Below are 20,047 nucleotides of genomic sequence, written 5' to 3'. Positions count from 1 at the left end.
GGTTCATTCACTCCATGCTGATGGTGGTAAGCTACAATTGTAGCCACAGTTTCCCATGGGTTAGACTGACAGAAGTGAGGCTGCTAACATCTGCGCCAACGGTCCCTCTGACCACCACCAACCATTCACACATAGGGATTGGGTGAAGTGTCTTGCCCAAGTGCCTTGTCTGCACCTGCAGGAGCCGGGATTCAAACCCCGACCTTCCATCATGGGACGATCCGCTCTCCCGTTACACTGTACTTGTTATATGTGTAATGACAATAAATTGAATCCAATCCAATCCCATCTGTGCCACTGTCGCCATTAAATTGCATTTTTTTTCCCCTCTGTTTCTCCCCCTCCCTCCGAAGGTTTGCGTGAAGAAGAGATGTTCTTCTAAATATAACCACAAGGAGGAGGCAACGAACAAGGTAAACTACCAGTCTGCCAACAACTGCAGAAGTTGTTCTTTATTTGTGTTTTAAGCAAACCAAAAAACGCGTGAGTGGCAAAATTTTCTTATCCAAGAATTTTCTCTGCTTTGGATGCACATGATTGACCGTGTGACTTAACAATGCAGTCCCCATGACGAACATGTGCATATGAAAGAACGATGCCGCTAAAAAAAGGGGGGATGATGTTTCCAATTAGAATTTCTTTCAGATTTAGCAGAATCCAATCAGAATCTTCCAATTTATGTGTTTACATGACGCATTTTTTATTATGATCAGCCTTTTATCCAAAATATGTGTCCAATTGCAGCTGTACTGTAAGCAACAGTTACTACTGTAGTAACTTTGGGTTCCTGTTGAAACACTATATTATTATTATTATTATTATTATTATACTGTCTTATTATTTTTGTCTTCTCTAGATGCTACATTGAAGAAGCGGCGATCAACCAACCGAGGGCAGATAGGCACGTCTATCAATTCGAAGCTCACGGAGCTGAGAAGATCATCAAGATAATTTTTTGTCTTATTTTTCTTCTTGTACTATTTGATTGTCTGTAAGTAAATAAAAAATGTAAATGTCAACATTTTGGGCTTTTATTTATGTTGTCTAGCAGCTATAGATTTTAATAATTGTACTAATATATATAGGTAAACATATAGGTGGACATATGCACACATATATGTACGCACACGTATGTACGCACATATGTACGCATATTATAGGAAAACTGCCAATTTTATATATGTCACATATATTAAAAACCTATTTCAAAACCTATATTAAAACCTATATGTTTATATAGGTTTTTTCCATGTGGGATGTCATCCCCAGAAGCAGGCAACATGCCCTGGCCAGATTTCCAAGATCAGTAAGCACTGGGATTCCCTCAATGATAATGTCTACTGCATCTGGTTCACGGCAGACATATATCTGCATATTGTGCATTTTCAAGTCCTCATGGACACTGCTCTCTGTTTTTCCCTGGATAAGACATAAACAGAACAATAAGTTAGAACAACAGAGAACAACAACAATGAAAGCCTTCAGTAAATTCAAACATGAAAGTTCACAAAAGGATTTAAGTTTGGTCGAGCCAGCTGCTGCAAAAAAAAACCTGCCTGTTGAACTGGCTTCATAGTACAACTTTCAGTAGAGACTCACTTCCCACAACAAACCTGCTCGACTACATCACACACACAAGTCACCACCAAGACCTAAATCCTTAAAGGGGAGAGGGGCTCAGCTGGTAACAAACAGATGTGGTGAAGTATCTGAAAATGACACTTTTACTGTGACATCATCAGATGATTATGACTCCTGCATTAATGTAGAACAAGGATTTTACTTTTGTGAAGCTGCAGTAGAAAAACATGACAGATTGTTTTTTAAAGCAAGTCTACTAGCCACTGGAAGACCAAAAGGTTCATTTTGAACCCTGGTTACTGCACATACATTTAGGTGTTTGTAGGTGTTTTTGTACTTTGGACAGAGCCAGACTAGCCATTTCCAACAAATTACAGTACTAAGACAAGCTAACTAATGGCCAGCTCCAGCTCTGTACTAAACTCAGAAAGACATCAGATTGATATCTGAGGAAGAAGTGCTTTTCTCCAAAAAAAGTCAAACTATGCTTACCCATGAACTGCTCATCCCAGTAGATCTGATGGTCTTCTAAAGAAGCAACACAAATGAAAGAAAAGTTTATAATTATAATTATTGCAATGCAAAATAAATATTTAATGTTTTTACGTTAACAAATGTTTTCAAAATATTTCAGACAAATATACCAACAGATTAAGTTAAAGCATTTAAAAAAAAAAGATAAAACAATGATAAAGCTACGGAGCCGTTGAAGGGACATTGGGCGAAAAAACAGAAGACTATCTCGTGCTCACGAGTTAGTGTGTGCCTGTTATGCATAAAAAGGCCTTTAGATGGCACCACTTTAAATGAAATGTAGATTAATTAGAAATGAATAGGTACATGTCTATGCAGTTGGGAGGGGATATTTTAAAACGTCTGATGTAAAACATGCACAACGTGTATAAATAAATGAAGGCAGTAGCTTATAAAAGACTAAATTCATTACACAGCTTAGGTGCCAAATAATATTACTGCTTAGTCTATTATGTATGGGAAGAATCCCGGTGGCCTTGTTCATGTCTGTATAATATCAATAAGAGTGATCGTGGTATTCGTTGACGAATCGGTTATTTCATAAGATCGTATAGTGTTTGTCCTACAGACCGGCAGACAGCGTTTGAACATCACACTGAAGGGTCGATCCACCTGCGCACATACAATGACAAACTTGCATTACGATGTGTTAAATACACGAAGCTTCTTCAATAAGATTTTTATTGACGATATAGATTATATTATATCTTATATCCATGTCATTTCTGTGTTGTGCGAATTATATAAAGTTTTAAAACAAATTAAACAGTTTTTAATTGAAATATATATATTGTTAACTGCAGAGCAAGTAGGCGACTTTTCTCTATTAAGCCCAACCAGCTTGCAAGCACGTTTATAGCCTACTATAAGTCATAACGAAGAACTGTATCACTAAAATCATATTTTTATCATAAAACAAGTACCCGGGCCGGACTCTCGCGTACACGAGATACAGGCACAAAATACATTGCGCTTTAGTCTAAATGTGTTTTAATGAAAGATGACCGAGGTTCCGTCAGTGCAGAATACATTTAAACCACCGTTTAACCTCACACATATACAATATAAGCATGTATACTTGTTTAATGATCAAAATCTGGTTACAGTGATACAGTTCTTCGATATAAAATGGACTTGTACTAGGCTATAAATCATTTAAACTTGCTTGTCAATCTGGTTGGCCTTATTTGTTTAAATAATAGAAAAGTCGCCTTGCTTGCTCTGCATTTAAGAATACATATTTACATTGAAAGGATTTAATTTGTTTTAAAACTTTGTATTATTCGCACTAAATGGAAATGGCCTGGTTACATCACATATAATCTATATCGTCAATAAAAATCTTATCGAAGAAGCTTCGTGTATTTAACACATCGTAATGCAAGTTTGTCATGTGCGCAGGTGGATTCAGTGTGATGTTCAAACGCTGTCTGCCGGTCTGTAGGACAAACACTAGCCTACGAGCTTATGAAATAACCGATTCGTCAACGAATACCACGATCACTCTTATTGATATTATACAGACATGAACAAGGCCACCGGGATTCTTCCCATACATAATAGACTAAGCAGTAATATTATTTGGCACCTAAGCTGTGTAATGAATTTAGTCTTTTAAAAGCTACTGCCTTCATTTATTTATACACGTTGTGCATGTTTTACATCAGACGTTTTAAAATATCCCCTCCCAACTGCATAGACATGTACCTATTCATTTCTAATTAATCTACATTTCATTTAAAGTGGTGCCATCTAAAGGCCTTTTTATGCATAACAGGCACACACTAACTCGTGAGCACGAGATAGTCTTCTGTTTTTTCCACCAGTGTCCCTTCAACAGCTCTGTATAAAGCAGACTAGGTTCATGAACAGCTGCTTTGCTGAACACGCAGTGCTGTTGCTGCCAGTATTATCTTTCTACTTTCTAAAACCTTTTTTTACCCTCATTCAAAACACAATGCAGGAGAGAGCAACACACTTATACATATTTACGCATTTTCATGATAACACGTTGCAGAGAGAGACAGGCCATTATGTCCTAATTTTTTTCAATCATGCATCGACCACACCAGTGATTACAAAACTAATGTCAGCAGTTAACGTGACCTTTGCCCGACACGTGGACGAGAGGCCAGAATAATGCACATTCACTGAGGCTAACGTTATTAGATTCCTTAAACAAATAAATGACGGTGTTGTATATAAAAAGTCCACAAACTAAGTAGAAACAGCATTTGGCAATATATGTCACATATACCTCTCCTACGTTAGCGATAGCTGTTTAAGATTAATGTTAAGACCTTTGGTGAGGCCTCATGGGCGCTCGCAAAACTGACAAATTTAACGTTGCTCTCTGATGCCGGCTATGCTTTTACATTTTATAGTGCAATAAGTGCTCATTCGGCTAAAATCTGACGGTATGCAAATGTAAATAGTGACTTACATGTGTTGCACGTTGTATAAAGCCCTCAAAAACTCCAAAAATATCCAAATGGCACTGGTCCTGTGCAGGTGAAGAGCAACTGTCTCGTTTTTCTGCTGCAGCCCGTGGGCGGGTCCTGACTTGTTACTTTGGATATAAGCACTTAAATAAAGTTTTGTAACGGCAATTTATTGTGAAGTTTAGTCAAATCAATTTTTTGATAGGTAATATTAAGTTACCAAAACATTCACACTTTTTACTTATGCAAAACCTAAATTAATTCAAAAAGAAAAGGGAATCAATTTATTGAAAGAAATATACTGTTTTAAATAAATTCCTACAGACAAAGCCCTTGAAGAACTTTTTACAGTGAACGCCCGCTTGAATGAATGACATTTTCACGTTAATGAGGCGCCAGGTGTTTCAAATGTTTCACCGATTGCCTTTAAAAGTCCTGCAGTATCCAGACGTTCAGTGTTCGTGTGCCTTGGGGGATTGGTGTGTTTGTTCTCAGCAGCTCAGTTTGTGGTGAAACGATGGGCTTACTTCAGTTTATTCTCCTGGTGGTTCTTTATCATCAGTTTACATGCAGTGGTGAGTTGGTTTTTGTTTAGAAATTACTTTTGAAGGTTGTTGTGTTATGTTATATTTGAGTTTAAAGGGCATGTGTTCTTTCAGTGTTTGTCTCTTCAGGTGAACATGGTTCCTCAGAATCTTCAGGGAGTGATGTTGGGAATGTAGCTGGAGACAAAGGTTTGTATGTCGTGTCATGTCCCAAACATGTATGCATATTTTGCTCATTGTGTGCTACTCCGGTCAGAAGATGATTTTATTCCTGTTCAACTTGTTGACTTGTTCATTCTAGGCAACATCAGTCAGAATGCTCTTGAGGAATTTTCAGCCTACGTTAACTTGAGTCAGTATGTTCATGAGGACTTAACCAATGGCACCTTCAGTCAGAATGTTGTTGAGGAATTTTCCGCCTATGTTAACTTGAGTCAGTATGCTTATGAGGACTTAACCAATGGCACCTTCAGTCAGAATGTATCAGCCATGTATCAAAATAAAACGCTTTAAAAATGTCTTGTTGTTTACTTTTTTTTTCTTAACTATCTTTCGATCACATTATTTTTAATGAGATGGTAGTATGTTGTTTTCTATGAATGTATATGTATTTCAGTAACTAGCCTTAAACGTTTTGCTTTTATTGTACCCAATTTCATAGTCTACGGAAAATAACTTGTCCATTTGCTTTTTAATTCAAGCTGTCATGTAATTTTTTTTTAGGAAATCATTGTACTACATTAACCTCTGCACTGTTTAACATTGTTGACATAAATATATAGCTATTAGGATTCCTCACGAATTCTTCAGTAAAGCAACGCAAGCAGTTACAGGTTTTTTTTTGTGGGTTGCTTTTATAATTAAGGTAACTGTACTTCGTAAAGAGGTTTATTTAGATTAATTTAACTCTGTGGGGTGAACCTGAGACTGCAGACTGTACTCTTAATTCTTTTTACTAGGCTTTAAGCAATTTGTCGAATAAGGAATCTTCATATTTTTGAGAAAATGGATTTAATAGGATCCATCCCTAGTTGAACTGCCACCTTAGCGTGGTGGAGGTGTTTGAGTACCTGAAAGACCCTAGGAGCAATGTTGTCTGGGGCTATATGCCCTTGGTAGGGTCCCCCAAGGCAAACAGGTCCTAGGTGACGGGTCAGACTAAGAGCGGTTCAAAAAAACGAAAAAAAGCGGGCTGGTGTGGGTTTGCTTATAGCCCCCCAGCTCAGCCGCCATGTGGTGTTCACCCCTGTGAACGAGAGGGTCGCTTCCCTGCGCCTTCGATTGGGGATAGGCCTCTCACTGTCGTGTGTGCCCATGGGCCAAACGGCAGTGTAGAGTACCCGGCCTTCTTGGAGGCAGACCCGGCAGACCCAAACGTACTGTTTGGCCAAATCCCCTGTCAGAGAGATCTTAAACTTCCACCTCCGGCAGAGCTTCGACTAGATCCCGAGAAGACATCAGAAGTAAGGGATGCCGTCAAGCTGAAGAAGGAGTCCTATCGGGCCTGGCTAGCTTGTGGCCGACAGGCCAAGCGGACTGCAGCACGGGTGGTTGAAGAGGCAAAAACTCGGGCCTGGGAGGAGTTCGGTGAGGCCATGGAGAAGGACTATCGGTCGGCCTCGAAGAGATTCTCACAAACCGTCCGGCGCCTCAGGAGGGGGAAGCAGTGCCCTACCAACCCCGTTTACAGTGGAGGGGGGCAGCTGTTGACCTTGACCGCGATATCATCGGGCAGTGGAAGGAATACTTCGAGGATATCCTCAATCCCGCCGTAACGTCTTCCATTGAGGAAGCAGAGGCTGAGGGCTCGGAGGCGGACTCGTCCATAACCTGGGCTGAAGTCACCGAGGTAGTCAAGAAACTCCTCGGTGTCAGGACACAGTAACAGAACACCACTCGGGTTCAGATCAGGGTGATCGCCCAAGTGGGCGTTGACGTCCCCTAGTAGAATGACGGAGTCCCCAGTGGGAGCGCTTTCCAGCACCCCTCCCAGAGTCTCCAAGAAGCCCGGGTACTCTACACTGCCATTTGGCCCATGGGCGCACACGACAGTGAGAGACCTATCCCCAACCCGAAGGCGCAGGGAAACGACCCTCTCGTTCACCGGGGTGAACTCCAACACATGGCTGCTGAGCTGGGGGGCTATAAGCAAACCAACACCAGCCCGCCGCCTCTCACCATGGGCAACACCAGAGTGGTGAAGAGTCCATCCTCTCTCGAGGAGTGTGGTTTCAGAGCCCAAGCTGTGCGTAGAGGTGATCCCAACTATCTCGGAATCTCTGAACCTCACGAACAGTTTTAGGCTCCTTCCCCGCCAGAGAGGTTATGTTCCATATCCCTAGAGCTAGATTCCGCGTCCACTAAGCACCGTCCCCTTACGGTCCCTCCTGCAGGTGGTGGGTCCACAGGAGGGTGGCCCCACGTCACTCCTTCGGGCTGAGCCCGGCCGGACCCCATTGGGGGAGGCCCGACAACCAGGCGCTCGCATATACGTGCCCCAACCCCGGGCCTGGCTCCAGGGTGGGGCCCCGGCTGCGCCATGCCGGGCGACGTCACGGTCCTCGAATTTGTGGTAATCATAAGAGATTTTTGAAAGGTTTTATCTGAAATCTATTTCCTGATATCAGAAATGTCAAATGCAACATGTTAAAATTCATTTACAGATATCAAGAATGAGCATTTTAACTAGTGAAAATTGAATTCATTATATCAGGAATTTACATTTTTACTAGTAACAAGTAAATTTTATGTTAGAAAAAATGAAATTGTAGTGAAAATGTAATTACTGCTATCAAAAATAGAAATCGTTACTAGTAGAAATTATATTCTTGATAACTATAATAATTTTTACTAGTAAAATGTAATTGTTGAGATCAGAAATGTATATCCTGAGAGTATCTTTGCTTATGATTAGTCAAGTTATTTCAAAATGTTCGAAAATAATGTGTAGTACACTCATAAACATATTATTCCTTAACACAGCTCTTATTTGTTCAGTGTAACCATTTAGGTCTGGGAAAGTGAGACCTCACCTGTCAATCAATGTACAGTTGAGATCATGTGATGTCTTGTGAGTGACGGGGTTTTGGTGCGATAAAGGGCCAGATTTTCTATATTGAAGTGATCGCAATGGCAAGTGGCCCAAATATATGTTGAACGGTAGGGAGAGGAACTCAAATCTCACAAGGTGGATTAAACATGTGGTGACGGGCGACTGGAAGACTTTGTAAATATAACTATGACTGAATTCACAGCAGTTAAACGATTTAATAAAAATCTAACTGAATATGGGATTATGCTAACGTTACTTCTGTTCATCATACTCGTCATTGACAGCTGCTTGACTTGCTCAATTTTTTATTATATGTTATGCACTATCAACTTCATGAAAGATGTACTGTAGTTCTGTCAGATGTTAAGGCAACTCTCAAAGTTAGGTGCATTATTGTTGCTGCTGTTCTTATTTTGTTCTCTTGTGTGTATCAATGAACTGCACATTTTTGGCTGCAGCGATGGGTGAATGAAGTTCATGAACGAGTGGAAAATGCCCACGCAGCGTTCCAAATCCCATTAATTCTAGTGGGCAATTTTTGCACAAAATGTGTTCTTTGTGGGTTAAAGTCATGATTGTCGCTTTGAAGTGGTTTCTGGACGTATAAGTCATATTTAAGAACTCTCTTTAATGATAGTTTTGATCCATCTAACCTGTTTTCCTGGTTTAATTATATTTTTTTATATGGTCATAGTTCGTTTTTTGGGGGATAAAATGGTCATTATCATCATTGATTGACATTGCAATACATTTCTATCACATTAATTAAAATTTGGGCAGTTATTTGTTGGAGTGGGCGGGTTTTATTTTAGGCTTTAGGCTGGAAATTGTCCCCCCAATCTGGCAACACTGGCTGGGGTGTGTGCCTATAATGAACTAGAAAATGAATGATTTCAGCCATACACATGCAAAATGAATTAGCATACAGTAATTAGTCTACAGCTAGACATTATAATAGTCTGGCTATAGGTAATGGTCATATTTTTCCTAGCTTTTTCTTTTGCCTTTACAGTCTGTGCTAATATGTATTCACTTTAAAGCTGCTTTGCAACAATGCTAAATTCTAAAAAGTGCATTAGTAATAAATCTAAATTAATTTAATTTTTGGAATAGAATATTCACACAAACCTATCCCTATAAACATATGTATGCTGTTCCCGCCCTTTCCTCTCATTCTTGGTTGGTAAGTAGTTCATGCCCTACACCTGCTCCCTCTTGATTTGTCCCATTATTTAATGCCCCTGTGTCTTCTGTCTTGTGCTGGTTCATTGTTTGTGTCATTCGGTTCATGTGGGTTAGTTCCTGTCTAGTCGTCTAGTCTAGTCTAGTCTAGTCTAGTCTAGTCATGACATTTGTATTTCATGATAAATGTTATCTTTAGTCTTGTTAGGTGTAGTTAGTCCTTGTTCCTGTGTCCTGTTATATACTTTTTCATGTTTTACCCCCTCATGTTTTTTGTCTTTGTTTTATTTTAATATTAAAGTCTTGTTTAAAACCTCTTACCTGCAGTCTGCGTCTGGGTCCTCTGTCCGTTTCTCACCACCCGAGTTCCTGACACACAACAAACACCAAAAGAAGGATATAATAGATTTTGTTGATGAGATCGACCCGAGGAATAATCACAGTTGCATGATAAAGACGATTATTATGTATACATTCATTTTCAAATTTTACTGGCCCTTACAAAAATTTTACTTGCCCGCCAAAACGTAATAAATAAATAATAATGTCTTGTTATAAGTTTGTTTTTTAGCTATGCAATCTTAATAAATAAGCTCATAATACCTTGCAACAATTAGTCTACCTCTCATAATAATAGTCAATCAGTTATTTATAAAATTAGAACAAATTATCAAATTGTGAGCAATAGCACAAATAAAATGAACAGTGCTTTTTATGTGTTTCAGGTTGATCTAACTGTGGTTATCAGGTACAGAAACTGAATAAAGGAGTCAAATGTAAAATAACACTTCAGTGTAAACAGTACATTGAAATATAGATGAAACCATATTAAAGTTATTAAAGTTGATCAGTCAGGTGAAGTGAGTGTGTTTTGTCTTAGTTTTGTAGTTTGATGAGCATTAAAACGGATATATTTATTATGCTGCTGTCCCTTTAAAAGCACAGATCACATGCTTTTTGTTTCCCCAGCAAACTATAATGGATTTATCAATGTGATATAGAGACTTTTTGCCAAATAATAACATTAGTTAAAGGGTTAAAGTTAAATTGGTTCAACTTGCATCATGAGCAGACTTTGAATTTGTGCTTGTCCATACAGAATGTTGTCATCCTGAGAGCTGTCCTTGTCCGGTGTGTTACTCTGTTAACTTACATGCAGCTTTTTTGTTTACATTGCACTGAAAGCCCTACTGTCCCACTACAGCCCTGGTTGTGAATGTACAAGATTGGCTGGTTGGTCTCTCTGTCAGAATGAATCTAGTGTGGCTCTTTAAGCTGCTGCACCGCTGGTGTAACTTTGTTTTCATTTTGTGCAAGTTGCAGCCCTTCCCATCTGTGCAACAGAAACTTGCGGTGTAACGGAGCCTTCACAATTAATAAACCTCGCTTATAGACGCATCCCTACGCCAGTAAGCTCCTACAGAAAGGTGGAAGAAAAAAACTTCAAAAACTATTCCCTTTATTAACACACTTTGTTAACTGTACCTGTCTGATTTAAACAAAATGGACTGAAAGTACAGACAAACATTCTGGAAGTCGTCATCTGATTGGTTGTATTCCAGGATTTCCGGGAGACGTGCCTGTCACGTTCTGCGGTCTGCCTGGAAACAACACAAAGCTGTTTGATCGAAGAAATGAGCAGTCATGTTTACAACGGTTACTATAAGAATTGATCGCAATCGACTAAACGCTTCATTCTTCAAAGTATGCAAGGTTTATAAAGTTATAATCATTTTGTTTCTGTTTACTTTTGGCACGTTTGTTAATGTACACTGTTCTGTTACCGCTGGGACATTTCCACTCCTCTAAACAATAACAAACCAAAAGTGATTGGTAGCTTTACCTATCAGTAAATGGCCTTGGCTGAAGAAAGCAGCGATAAGTTCCAGACCTTCAGTGGCTATGCGAGACTAGTGTGCATTTGATTGAAAAATAATGCACACCTGTTGAATGTTCGTCAGCCTTTCAGAATGAAGCATTCCACAGGCCCGCGGAATAACAAAAGTAATTTGGTGGCTCAGACTCAGAGATGACGCTTTTTGAGTAACAACTGTCTGCAAAACCAGAGGCTGCATTTTCAGGACCGTATTTCTGGGGACGCATTTTTAGGACCCTAGGTTTTTAGGGACAACGGAAGCGACGAGTGCATTGTGTGTTTTTCTGGAGCATGGACGACAGTAAGGCTGCGTCTAAACACCTCCTTTTGCGTGTTTTATAGCGCTTTATTTGTAATGTCTCAAAAAACACATGTTAGCCAAACATAGAATAAATTATGATATGACCTTAAAAGGTAGTAGTATGACATACATGCTTTCCGCAACGTCATGTGATACCCGAGCAAAAGGTCTCATGATTCATATCCAGAAACTGATTTACATTTAGCAGATGCTGTTATCTAAAGCGACTTACAAATAGTTTATGGAGCAATAAGCGATAGTTCATACAGGAGCAACAATACAATGGGTGCCAATACAAAGTAACTGGTTTCAACAAAAGCTAGACCACTACCTGTTGAGAGAAAGAGATGTCTGTCTGTGGTTGTGTGGTTGATCTAGTGACTGAATAGGCTATACCCTGATTTCTTGTTTGTTTTACTTGATGTGTTATAATATTATACTAGTTAGGTAGTTACATTTGGGTGTAATAAATCTTTAAAAAACTCTAAGTAGGCCTAGTTAGAATTGGGTGAAAATACTGTCTTAGTTGCAGTTTTTCCGGTACTCAAAAAGGCCTTTTGTGGTTGTAAGTTAACCCGGAAGTTAGCACCGCACTGGTTCCCTCGACTGAAAGCTTTTGCATTTTCCCCATGGACTTTTGTTAGATCGCAAAAACTAAGCTCTGTTATTAACAATGGTTTATGATGTTTACACTTTTTGGCTTTAAATAGACTACACTAAAATATTTAGAGGTTTTGTTTTCCACAGACCTTCTTTTGGGCGATATAACCCGATGTCCTAAAACTTGCTTCTGGGTTTTGCATACAAACATACGTCATCGCTGACCCTGCGTTCCAATTCGCCTACTTATATTATGCCTAATAGTAGGTAGTGTAAGTACAGCTTTTCTATCCATTAAATGTTTACTGTATACTTACATATGTTCATTTAGTGAGCCATCAGTTATATAATTTATGAACGCAGTGGAGCGTCACTAAACTCCGCCTACTCGCGGTGAGTTGTGGGTAATATAAGCTGTCAGAGTGTGCATCATTCTGCACTCGAATTTCTACTCGAAGTAGTAAACCATCCGGGAATCTTTGAAATACTCTTTTCAACATACTACGATTTGGGACAAACTAATTCTACTTTCCAATACTATTAGGACAGATAGTATGCAGATTGGAACACAGTGTGTGTCAGGGTCGCCGGTGAGACAAAGACAGAGGACCCAGGTGCAGACAGCAGGTAAGAGGTTAACAAGACATTTATTTAGCAAATGATGAAACAAAAACCCTTGAGGGGTCAAATACAAAGAACAAGGGTAAAACAATACAGATGAACTGGAACATAGACTAACTACACAAGACAAAACTGAGCTGAACTGAACTGAACTGACCACAGGAACTCAACACACAATTCAAAATGAACCAGCACAGGACAGAAAACACAGGGGCATTGTAAAGGGATCAAATCAAGAGGGGAACAGGTGCAGGGAATGAAATCATTAACAAGCAATAATGAGGAAACGAGGGGGCGGGGACAAAGACGAGACTGGGGGTATGGAAGGCCATCAGTGTCAAATTGCCTCTCTCCACACAAAACACGAGGCTCTGTCATGATTCTGCCACTAGATCAAGAGAAACATGACATGATGAGGCAGAATCATGACAGGGTGAGCCTCTCATACCCCTTAGGGATGTGTGTAGCAGTTTTTTGATAGATGGATGCGTTTTTTGGAGCTTCAAAATCTCATCCCCCATTCAGTCCCATTATAAAGTTTGGAAGAGCCAGAATAAATGCTGTTATAGCTCTTGACTGTACTCGTCTGAAAGAAGAAAGTCATATACACCTAGTAAAACATTGGGTAATGGGGCCATTGGAAGCAGCCATGTTAAGGAAAAAACTAGTTGGGTTGTGTAGTAATAGAAACCCTAAAGAATCAGACTCAATAACATACAATGGATGCAAATACTAAAAGCAACACTTTGTAGTTTTTCCATCTTAAAATAAGGTCTCTTTATTATTTCAGTGGCAGAACAGCTCTTAAACAGACAGATTCTACTGTTGCTGCTACCTGACAACCCTCATAGCGGCTACAAACACACTCTGTAAGTTGTGTGTTGGGGTCGGTACACACAGCTCCGCCCGTCCCCTGCCTGCAGAAGAGAGCCACATGGTTTCCAAATTACGATCAGCTTGGTAAATAAATTAACCGGGAAGATAATACAGCAACATTATTTACAAGACAATTGCGCTTATCAGCCACATGGGGGAGCCGTGAGCAAAAGTTATAAAGTGTTTTTTATCAACTTTAAGACATTGAACATTGCCAAACAAATTGTAAGCTGAGTTATTGATATTTCAGTGTCTTGGACGTTCTCATCTCAAACACCAGATTTGTTAGAGAATACATTATTCTTTATTTACTTTGTTTGTTTATGCAGTTATTGCGACATGCAGCGTTATGTTCTGTGTGTAGGCAAAAATACGACTCTGTCCCATGGTGTGAGAAGGTCCCGGGCGGCTGCAGGCTGCAGTACGGGGCGGTGCTCCGCGGTGTTGGACTTGTGTCCTGCAGCTGCCCGGAGAACTGCAGATGGGAGGAGTTAACGCCACAACCTGCAAGTGGGAGGAGCTTGGGCCGCAAGTAGGCTAGCTTTTCACACGGTGATTATGGATGGCAGGAGGTAGAGACATTAGTGAAAACACTAGTAAAAATATGACCTTCACCGTAGTTTAAAGTTTGTCAACAATTTGTCAAAACACATGAAATGAATATACAAATTACCAAAACGAAACAAAAAGTTGTTTATGAGCAAAGTTCATTGCAACGTGAAGTTACGGCCATCATGGTATAATAAAAGTTTCAACAAATTAACAGTCAGCAACGCAAATGTCATTGATACAAAGGTAGTAATTATGCCAATCCTTTTATCTTAGTTTAGAAATCACAATTTTTCTCAACCACTGCAAGCACTGCAGTTTATATTTATAATACACATTATTAGATTATGTCACTACTGTTCTAACATTTGTGCTACGATAAGAGTTAGGGTTTAGGTCGAGGGAGGGGGTTAGACTTTTAGAGATTTGTCCAGCAGGGGGCAGTAACGCATTGTATAATGCTTTGAAGAAGCAATGTGTTGCGTGCCAGTTTATGCTTTTGAGCGCATGTATGAAGCTGCGATGGGTCCTCAGTAAAGTGACCATCCAGAATCAAGAGTCTTCTTTTTGTGGATCATGAACCAATACACACTGTTTGCTGTTTGCTGTTTGCTGTTTGCACAGCGCACTTGCGGCTTAAGTCCCACCCACTTGCGGTTGACCCGCCCATCTGCAGCTCGCTCCGATCTCCGTTTTTTCATAACTCGAAGTTTTTGCAGTTTGAACATGTCTGTCATTCGTCAGAAGGGGGCGCTGGTTAAAATACACCACAGTAACCCACCGAATGTGCATTCCTCCGAAAATTCCCCTACATGTCAAAACAGGTCAACAGATATACAGGAGTTTGTGTGACAGTGATGTGTTTGTGTAACAGCTTACAGTCAGCATGTGTTCAGCACCGCCTCCTGACATCAGTAGTTATGCTAATAATAATCAACATTCTTTTGATCGAAGGACTTTACAGAACCGCTCACGCAGTTTAAATGTCTGCATGTTTATCACACAAAGCTGCTGTGCATTCACAAGACTCGTGTGGGTTCATGTTTTGAAGATTGTTCATTCCGTGACATTTCTTTGGGTTTGAAGCCGCTTTTGGTAATTAAATGAGAAACATTGTCATTAAGCACATGGCTGTAAGTCTTTCACACTTTTACATGATCTCCACCACAAGTCTCACTTCCTAGTTGACCTAATAAGGGCATATTACACGGAGGAGCTGTGTGTGTGTGTGATCCAGATCTGAGAAGAGAAAGATGGTATAGACGACAACGACAGGATGAGTGGAAAGAAGACAAAAGCAAAGTGGAGAATCACATCAGATGATACATTACAGTTTCCCCACTTCCTGTCAGAGACAGGAAGTCACAGAATCACTTCAGAACCGAAGGTGTGTGTGAAATAGAGAAGTTGTTGTGTTGTAAAGTGACTGTGTCTGTATTTTAGTGCTGTGTTACAGTTCTCTGTACTCGATCCGTGACATTTCACACATTTCTAATTCTTATTTAGTATTTTTCTCTTGTTTTCCAGTATAAATGTCTATGAATTCTTGAATCAAGATGCATTTTCTTGATGAGCAAATGACCTAAGAAAATAAGTCTGCTTGTTGCTTTTAGACAAAAAATATGAAATTTCCAATGGGGTAAGAAAATAATCTTCAATTAAGGTTTAAATTTTGCTTAGTCACTTAATTCAAGATTATTTCTCTCACCCCATTGGCAGATTTGTTTTTGCTTGTTCGAAGCAAATATGCATCTTCGTTGACAGAATGTTTAGACATTAGTACTGGACAACAAGAGAAAAATACTAAATGTGAAAGTCATTTTTTTGCAGCGCAATGACAGACTGATCAGTCGTCTCTAGTTGAACTCTGCAGATCTGACCAAATATAATATAATACTTAAATACAGTCACACATGAACCTCAGAATAATATGTATAAAGCCAGCATTAGTGTCGAGGATCTCACACCCCAAATTCTGATCCACATCAACACCTTTAGCAGGGGTTTTCTCTACATTTGTCATTGACTTCAGAAGTCTTGTATTGAGGATCTGAGTGAATCGATTCCCACCCTGCTGACTTTCAGCAATTTTCTTCCACTTTTGACTGGCAAATGAGCTCTTACACATACACGACATCTACAGCAGAAGCTAAAACGCTTCATTCTCGAGAACGGTCAGAATATGTTGGAATGTCAAAACAGAGTTGCTTCATGTGTCATGAGGATGTTTTAATGTCAGTCAGAACACAACCGCTCTGGTCTCTGTGTCTGTTCACTTCTGTCATCTACAATCTTTAGAAGAATGAAGAAGTTCATAATCGCTGATATGGTACATTCAGGGTTCTGTAGAACCGTCTTATTGTCTTGTTTTAATCATTCATTAAGTAGGATCCTGCACATGCTTTCACAACCTCGCACACGCGTGTACTTTGTTCAGAAGACATGGCTGCTTGATAAAGTGCCTGTTTCTTGATAAAGTCTAAGATAAGGATGTCTCTGCTCTCACACTCCAATGCATTTTACACACCCAGCGTGCATGCGCGTGCGTGTGTGTATTTGCCTCGCAGGCATGCATTCTGTTTTCGTTACATTAGTCAGCATGTGGACGCATGTTATGAGAGAAGCATCTCCTGCTTGGGCCAAACCAGTAAGAACATGAGGCAAAATTCCACAGCTCGAGGAGAAATGTCTTCTCGTCATCAACACTCATTGACTGCAGATGGTTTTTGTAATCTGTTCATTCTGTAATGCAATGCTTTGATCTATTAGTGCTTGAATATTTCAATAATAATAATACGTAATCTGTTTATTTCGCTCTGGTGGGATTTCTGTCTGTCTCTCGCTGTGATGTTGTACATGTTGTAGAGGTTGTCTGATGGTGGTCTGTCGGTGATGAGCTCTGCATCCTCTGTGTTCGGCCCCGCCTCATTCTCTCTCTGGCACAAGCTGATTGGTCACTGCATGGGTCATCTCTTATGCCACTGCATTGAAGACGGCGGGACAGTCGGGGATTCTCACATTCGGATACAGCACTGAAATGAAAATGTCACTGAGTCGAGTTCTTCCTGTCACATCAGGCAGATTCACCAACAGGATGTCGCGGTTGAGTTCTGTCATCTGCTTTTATCTTCAACACTCTGGAAATGGCCAAACATGTCAAACCGTTGAAGTGAGGTCTGAATGATCACTGGATCCATCAAAAGATCTTTCTGTCTCCCTCTTCGGGGTCACGAACGCAATACATGTAGATATCCAGCAGAACTATCTGCAGGATCAGGACTCAGGAGCCTGTTAGACAGGTTCAGAACACTACTTATTACCTAATGCACTTCCACACTGAAACATTTTCCTGTTCCCTCACCAATCTGTCATTCTCTAAAAACACAACACGGTTGGCATGACCATGTGCACTGTATTGTATTCTAAAGCAGCGTGTTATATGTCATATTATTTCAATATGTGGCATATTTTGAGCACATTCTGGGAGCGGAACTGTTGCGTTAGTGCACGTGAATCTCTTTTAGAAGAAAATGTAAATACAAGAGATTTGGGAAGAGCTCCAGAGATGCTTTTAAACACAACACACCCAGTTATTTGAATGAAGATCGACACATCACATTTACACCTGAAACTACATCTACATTACAATGACTTCTCTTCTCTCAGATACTCTTAATGCAGTTTAACCAGAAATACACGTGAATATCTCACTAAGTTTCTATGTGTGTCTGTGTTCTCGGGTCATTTGTTTAACTGCAAATTTCAAACCTCAGCAATCAGCTCTTAAACTTTCACTTTAACCCAATCGTTATTCTTTGAAAGGCATTTAAGCAGAAAACTTTGATAGTGATAACAACTACTGTCTGTCTGTAATAAATGTCTATGAATATGAATTGAGACGAGTGTCTCGAGTTGCCTGCGGAAGTGGCTCGTGGGGCAGGGCGCGCGCTGCCGCCGCCGCATATAAACTGACGCGGACTTCCTTAAACTCACTTCGCATCGGAGCACGAACAGAGTTCAGGTACTTGACTTTCTTTCATCGTTTCTGTCACTTTCCGTCTGTTTTGCAGCGTGCAACTATTGGCACCTTAACTCAGATTCAACTGACAGACGCAGTGCTTCTTCCGCTCTCGCTGTGTAAACCAGCAGCGCCGAGAATAACACACGTCAATATGAAATGTGATTATTTGTGAGTGTGTCTGAATTGTTTTATTGTTTGTAGATCTCGAGCAGCAGTCATGAGTTGGGACAGTTACATCAGCAGCCTGACAAAGAGCGAATGGGTGGATGATGCGGTCATCATCGGGCACGCGGCGGGTCAGGAGTCCGTCTGGGCGTCAACTCCCGGTGGATGGCTGTGCAAAGTCACGGTAGAATACTTAACACACTTTCATACCGTCCTGTCCTTAGATTCGGGTGCATTTCTTAATTGTCACCATGTTTACGCATTCTCCCATCCGCGCTCAAAAGGCGTAACCAGGATGCGGAAAACTTTCTCCGTTTTCGAAGCGTCTGTTATAAACGTTGTGCGCTACGAAACTAAAACTCGCTCAAAACTAAAACCCAACATTGTTACGAGCGTTCTGACGCGACAGAAAGTACAGCTTTCGTTATTATTGAACAGTCGCGCATGCGGACAGGTTCATTTCGCTAGTTTAACCGAAGCGTTTAAGTTATAAGTGCGTAGATCGTCATCGGTGAGACTTCCTGTGCAGTTATGTGAAGATAAACGTTTTCGTCGCTGCTAAGAGACACTTTACTTATTTGCGCTGAATTTCCTCAACACAGTCTCGCGGAGTTCTGAGAACGGCTCCTTATTTGGTCATGTGTGTTAAAGGCGGAAGCTTGTGAATGAGGGTACCTCTTTTTGCGCGCACGGACCGCTTCCGCCTGTGGTGCGCGCGTTCACGCGTCTGCAGAAGGCGTCTTCTGTGAGTGATTTTCTTCAGAATTAGAAATAGATGAAACATATACTTTTAACGCTGTGTGTGTATTTTAAGAGGTTGGTTCCAAAATGAGATAACTCCGTTTTTTAAATGTTTTCAACTTAAATCATGTTTTATTATTGTGCATTTCAATTAATATCAATCAAACTGCAGTTGGTTTCTTCTGATTTAAGCCATAATAACTAATACAGCTAACTAACAAATGGAACACAATAATAACATTAAAACATTATAAAAAAAGATTTCTGAATAAAAAGATCTCATTGTGGAACCATCTTCATTTATAGATAGATATCCATTGATATTAGTATTTTAGTGATATCACAATATACGTGAGCACCTCGCGATGTTTTCATATGAGGATGCAAATGTTTTATAATTTTGCTTTTGATTGAAGAGACACTTGTGAAGGGTTTGATCTGCTCTGTATATAACCTTCATGCACGAAAATTAGAGATTTATGGGCTGTCTTGAGGATAAGCTAGATAGATATTTGCGTGTGTGTGTTTGTGCATCTTGCAGTGTTGTCACATTAGAACCTGCAGCTTTGCCTGATGTTGTGTCTCAGACTGTGTTTATCAGACACTCAAAGTGATGTCCTAATCTCTAATGACTTCATCAGCATTTCTCTAGTTTGGGGTCTTTTGTTCTATATGATGTTTTTATGAACTCACGTTATTTTAAGGTATCTTATTTGTGATTTCCGTTTAATTTACTGGAATTATGAAATATTCAAAAATAGAGGAAGATTGAAGCTCATTGCAGCCTGGAAGTGAAGTTAGGCGTCGTCTTTAAGAACATGACAAAACATGAACTACACAAGAATTCTGTGTGTGTGAGGGCCTGTTTAAAATCTTTTGCTTGTTGCAGCATGTGTTTCCTGGACCATTGTAACCCCTCTCTCTCTCTCTCTCTCTCTCTCTCTCTCTCTCTCTCTCAAGAT

The 20,047-nt window shown here is 40.1% G+C and overlaps 1 protein-coding gene across 1 annotated transcript in view; it reads left to right on the top strand.

Annotated features, from left to right (window-relative positions):
* Nucleotides 1-18,034: 18,034 nt before the first annotated feature.
* The window catches only part of pfn1 (profilin 1), a 3,110-nt gene continuing 1,097 nt past the window's right edge, over nt 18,035-20,047 (top strand). The window contains exons 1-2 of the mRNA XM_056732301.1: nt 18,035-18,179; nt 18,381-18,528. Coding sequence (XP_056588279.1) covers nt 18,397-18,528 — 132 coding nt within the window. The 5' untranslated portion in view covers nt 18,035-18,179; nt 18,381-18,396. The remainder of the gene's footprint in view (nt 18,180-18,380; nt 18,529-20,047) is intronic.

The sequence above is a fragment of the Triplophysa dalaica genome, chromosome 20, assembly GCF_015846415.1.
Source record: "Triplophysa dalaica isolate WHDGS20190420 chromosome 20, ASM1584641v1, whole genome shotgun sequence".
NCBI classification, from domain to species: Eukaryota; Metazoa; Chordata; class Actinopteri; order Cypriniformes; family Nemacheilidae; genus Triplophysa; species Triplophysa dalaica.
This window is presented reverse-complemented; position numbering and strand designations above follow the sequence as displayed.